The sequence below is a fragment of the Colobus angolensis genome, unplaced genomic scaffold (genome assembly GCF_000951035.1).
Source record: "Colobus angolensis palliatus isolate OR3802 unplaced genomic scaffold, Cang.pa_1.0 Scaffold207, whole genome shotgun sequence".
NCBI classification, from domain to species: Eukaryota; Metazoa; Chordata; class Mammalia; order Primates; family Cercopithecidae; genus Colobus; species Colobus angolensis.
In genome coordinates this window covers 3,675,431-3,680,699 of record NW_012115233.1, presented here as the reverse complement: position 1 = coordinate 3,680,699, position 5,269 = coordinate 3,675,431, and the positions used below count along the sequence as shown (strand labels likewise).

The following is a 5,269-nucleotide window of genomic DNA, read 5'->3' as shown; positions in this document are numbered from 1 at the left end:
CCCCCTCCGCCCCCAGAAAGACTCCCCATCTATCTCACAGCCAGGGCACCAGGGTGGGACCCCAGGACCGGCTGCTCTGCGGCTTAGTCAAGAGTTGTTTTGTCGCGGTTGCAAATGTCTTCCTGCTTCGAGCTGGCAGCTTCACCAGGCTTCAGTGTAGCGGACGTCCACTTCCTTCAAATTGGGAAGCTTGGCCTGCGGGCAGCAATAGGGGTCCTTGTCACGTGTAGGCCATTCGCTTGCAGAAGCTGACAGTACCTGACTCCACCCACACTGCCGGCTGGGGGTCCCTGCCGCCCTCTCCCCACCTTGGTGCTGTGGGCTCCCTGGGCTCTTGGAGGGTTGGGTGGCCTTAGGCAAAGAACAGAGCAGGTGGGATGTGCCCTGGCCCCAGAGAAACCAGGCAGTGGGGCTCCCATGCCCCCACCTCAGACAGGCTTCGGTCTCTGTCTTTGCCAGTGGAAGCACTGGGGTTTGAACCCAGGCCCTGCCACTTGCTGCTGCATGACCGTGGGCAGATAACCCAGCCTCTCGGAGCCTCAGTGTCTTCCTGTGTGGGCCAATCTGATTCTAGTCCCTGGCTCAAAGGATGGTGCTAGGGGTTAAATAGCAAATGCAGAAAGCCCAGGGCACCGTTATAAGCCCTATGAAAGGAAACTGTTCTTATTTTTACTGTTAGTGATATTCTCATCGTTATCAGAAAATGGACAGGGTGAGCGAGGTGGATCCCAGGAAGTCCCAGGTACCCGGGCTTTGCCTTAGATTCTTCCCACGTGGGGCTTCCCCTTCGCTGGATGCACTGCTAGACGCTACGATTCCACCTGCTGCGTCTCTCCATTGTCTTCTGCTTTCTGTTTCTGCTACCCAGACTTCCACTCTTCTTTTATAAACAGTTGGCTTTTTTTCTCAACAAGCCTCCACTAAACAGAGAGGTAGCTGCCTCCTAACTGGCCTCATGCCTTTACTTCCTCCCTCCCAACTTTCCTGTACACTGCCCAGCATACCAGCATACTTTTTGGATGCATGCACACGTATGTATGCATGAACACGCACACGTGTACACACACGCACATGCAATTCCTCACTGCTGCTCTCCTGTGCTCAACAACCCTCAATGGCTCCCCACTGCCCAGGCAGAGGTCACAGGTGGGGACCTGCAGCCACCTGCAGTGCTATAAAGCATACTAAGCCAGCCTTTCAAAATTAGGAGATTTCGCAGAAGAATCTAGATTTCAAGGTTCTCTTGAAAAATGGGAAGGTCTGGCCAGACTGGGCAGTGAACCGTGGGGTGTGGCCTGCCTGGCACTGAGCGTAGGCTCCTCCTCCAAAGGATAAGCAGCTGCTGTTTGCTTGAGTCCCCTCCACAGGGACGCCGGTCACAGGCTGGCAGCATCAAGTTGGCACCATGTCTCTCTCAAATGTGTGAAAATGAAAAAATGGACTGAGAGTGATTTTTCTTCCCAAGTGGCCTTTCCTGCACTCCCCATGTCCTCTTTCCAGCTTGTTCTCGGTAGCGTCTGACTTTCAGCACTCTGAACTCAAGACAATCCAGGCAGCATTTCTCAAACATGAGTGTGCACAGGGATCCCCCAGGGTGGGGTTACCTGGGGTGGCCTGGATCCCGCATTTCTGTTGGCCTCCAAGTGGTGCCAAGGGCGCTGGTCTGCAGATGCCACCTTGAGTGCTGAGGTCTAAACGCTGGGGTGAGTGATCTGCTGGCTGTGTCCCTACCACCTGCTGTGTCCCATACATCCTCTCTTGGACCTCTCTCTCTGCTGACTGTCCCTCCTGGCCCCACCAGGCCCTGTGCCCACCTTGGTTTGCTGAGCTTGTCTGTGCCTGCCAGGAGGGAGTGTCCCCCGGGCAGGGACTGTGGCAGCCACACCTTGGTGTCCCTGTCCCTGACATGGGCCTGGTACACAGCAGAGGCTCCAGAAGCATCTGGAGGATGCCCCAGTGAGCACGCCCTGGCAGCAGGAGGCCTGGCTGTAGGAGATGGGCCCCAGCCAAGGGCTGCTGGGGGATTCCCTCTAAGTGGCTTCCAGGGCACTGAGGTGCCAGCATGGCTCATGGGCGCCATCTGTGCCTTCTCACCTTTGAGCCCAGCCCTTCCCTCCCAGGATGCTGGCCCTCTGCCGGTCCCGCCTGCTCCTTCTGGGGCAGCTGGTACAGCCCCAGGAGGACGGGGTGACAGGATGACAGGAGGCAACTGAAGGCCTGGCTCCTCCAACCTTCCCAAGACGTGCAAGTGCGTTTCTTAAAACACCCCTGCCTTCTACCCTCTGATCCTTTTTCTTTCCCTGATTTCACTTGCTGGCCTAGTGCTGGTGCAGTGCAGCCCTCAGTGGTGTGAGGCACCTGCCCTGCTCAGCCCTCCCTGCTTCCACTCCTGCTCCCTCTCAAAATACTTATTTCCTAACACCCAGAGCACGCTTCGAAAAGCGTGACTCGCTGCTCTGCTGTGACCTGTGAGGGCTTTTCCATCCGGCCCCAGCCCATTCCCTCTCTTAGTTCCTGGCTACATTTGCTACAAAGCCAGGCCTTGCCAATCTCTTCTGTCTCAGGACCTTGATACTTGCTCTTCTTCTCGCCCTTTGTATTTCTAGCTTCTTACCTTTTGGGTCTCAGCTCCTGCGGCCTCTTCATCAAAGGGGCCATCCCTGATCACCCCAGGCCACACAGGCCCTCCTATTTCCAATGACTTCCCTGCTGCTTCCTCTTTGTTACTCCTTTTCACCTGCCATTATTTATGTATTGATCTGTGGGTGTCATCGTCTTTTACTGGAGAATGAGCTCTGGGCAGCAGATGCACCAGCATCCAGATGCCGGCTGGAGAAAGGAGGGAAGGAGAGACGGGAGGAAGGATGGAATTACCTTCAGATCTTCGTAGGTGTCAGCTGAGAGCTTGGTGCTGTTCATGTTTAAACTGCAGAGACTCTTCATGGCTGTACAAGAGACAGATCCAGTTGTTAGGAGAGTGAGGCCCCAAAGGTATGCAGGTATGGGACGGCCAAGCTGGAGGAGCTGAACGCAGGTGCCAGGCCCCGTTAGGAGATGGGGCTGGGGAGGAAGGTTTCGCAGGCACAGCCAGGATAGGTGGCCCACTAGACACTGAAAGTCTGTTTCAGGCATGTGCTGATCTGAACAGAGCCTTCGTTCTCTTCCCATCCTCTCAGTCTCCCTCCCTTCTGGTCCCTCTGTCGTGTCCCCCCACTGCCTGGACCTGATGTCCCCAGAGCTTGCCTGTCACACCCCAGACCAGGCCCAAGGTCTCCCCGCTAAGGGAACCCCGGATGCTCCCCGCCATCGTCATTGCCTCGGGTGCTGCTTCTTGAACGCAAGCCTCAACCTCTGCTTTGTGTTGGAGTCACAAGGAGCGCAGACTCCTCCACCCACTCCCAGAGATGCTGAGCAGGGCTGCGGCGGGGACCAGGAATCTGCACCGCTCATGAGGACCGCGCGCCCGGGCAATGCCAGTGGAAGCAGTACATTTGCATTTGCAGCCAAACTGGCCGCGCGCTGCCTCTCTGCTTCCACTGACCCAGTCACCTGCCCCCACCTCTCCCAAGCCATCCAGAATTTGCCAATGACCCGGTAGGAGTCACGGCCCCTGCCCAGGGTACCTCCCCCTTGGCCAACTCCCACAAATCTGTCTTCACACCCAGACTCAACAGCACCTCCCCCGGAAGCCTTCCCTGACTCTTCCCACTGAGCCATGGGTCTTCCTGTTTAAAGCAATGGGCCTGGAAAAGGGAAACCTGGTCAAATACAGAATCCTGGGCTCAACATCCCTGAGGGTAGTGCAGTCAGTTGGGGCTGGGGCCCAGGAATTGGCCCTTCTAGGTTCCTTGAGAATTCTGTGGCTCCTTCTATTATGACAGGGCTTCTCAAATGTCAACGGGCCCGGGAGTCTCCCAGACATCTGCTTACCGTGCGGTGCCTGAGTCAGGAGGTCCGAAGTGGGCTTGGGAATGGACATTTCTGACCAGCCCCCAGAAGATGCTGCCGCCACTGGTCGGGGGACCACAGTGGCAACACACTACAGCCCCATCCTCGAACTTGACCCCTCAGTGGACTGCGAGTGTCAGGAGGGCATGGGCTGGCCTTATTCATTTTTTCTACTGCCGCTAGAATATAAGCTCCCTGAGGTCAGGGATATTTTTCTCTGTGTTGTTCCTGGCCCTTGGAATGGTGCCTGGTCCACAGCAGGTGTGCAGTGAACACATGTTCGTGAATGAATGAATTTCTCTATCTGTGCACGGTGCAAAGTCAGCGCTTGGCCAGTTTGGTTGAACCAAAGAAGGAATGAATAAAGCAGCCCCTCACCCCCCAGTTGCCCCCGAGGCACTCACAGCTCAGGGCCAGCAGGCCAGCGTCTGTGACCGGGGTCTCGCACAGGTTCAGCACCTGGAGCATGGTGAGGTGTTCCGACAGGAGCCGCAGGCCGGCGTCTCCAAACTGTAGGGCACAGAAACTCTCAGCCCTCTCCTGGCCACCTCTGGGGAAGTGACTGGGAGGCTGGGGCAGAGGTGGAGGGAAGGGATGGGGACAGAGCCTTGCTCTGAGGCCTATGGCCCACCAAGCCCTGGGGTCTGGGCTGCGCTCGCTTCCCCTAAACAATCCCACGCCTCTCTGACCTGGGTTAGAATCTAGCTTCTGCTGTTGGGAGTGGAGCCAGGCCAGGGCCCCCGGGGAGTCAGTTCTGCCTCCATGAAGGAGGGCTTTGAACTTGTCGTTTCCTAGCTTCGAGATGCTGCCTAGGTGGCTTTCTCCTGCTGGGTGGACAGTGGAAGGATAGGGCTGGGCCAGGGGCAGGCTGCAGGGACTGTCCCCAGTTTCTCTTCTGGAAAACGAGGGTGAAGGCAGAACCTGCACTTTACAGGCGTGCAGTGAAGGCCCCTTCATCTGCCCTGTGCAGAGTACTGAGCGGTGCAGTTGACACTGAGCTGGGACTCAGCAGCCACTGGTGTTACTATGCCAAAGACCCAGAAACCTCCCGCGCAGCCCCGGGCAGGCCAGTGAAGCCCGGCTCACGTCTCAGCTCCACCTCTCAGAAGCTCAGGATTCGGAACTGCGCACAGTACTTCCAACTGGGAAATAGGCCTCAGGGCTTCATGAGGTCCTCAACCTCCTCTAGCCTCAGGGATTGCGTGCTGAGCTTGAGGAAGGGGTCATGTGGTAAGCGATGCCTGGGGTGTAGGCAGGGAGGCGGGTGAGGGGGTAGGGAGAAGGGTGAACAAGTTAGGAAGGAGGGTGGGGGGCAGGGAGG

The 5,269-nt window shown here is 57.1% G+C and overlaps 1 protein-coding gene across 2 annotated transcripts in view; it reads right to left on the bottom strand.

Moving 5' to 3' along the window:
* CMIP (c-Maf inducing protein) overlaps nt 1-5,269 on the bottom strand; it is a 265,419-nt gene continuing 260,150 nt past the window's right edge. For both annotated transcript variants that reach the window (XM_011942159.1, XM_011942160.1), the window contains 3 exons: nt 4,353-4,458; nt 2,875-2,945; nt 1-195 (listed from right to left, as the gene is read on the bottom strand). In XM_011942159.1, coding sequence (XP_011797549.1) covers nt 142-195; nt 2,875-2,945; nt 4,353-4,458 — 231 coding nt within the window. In that variant the 3' untranslated portion in view covers nt 1-141. The remainder of the gene's footprint in view (nt 196-2,874; nt 2,946-4,352; nt 4,459-5,269) is intronic.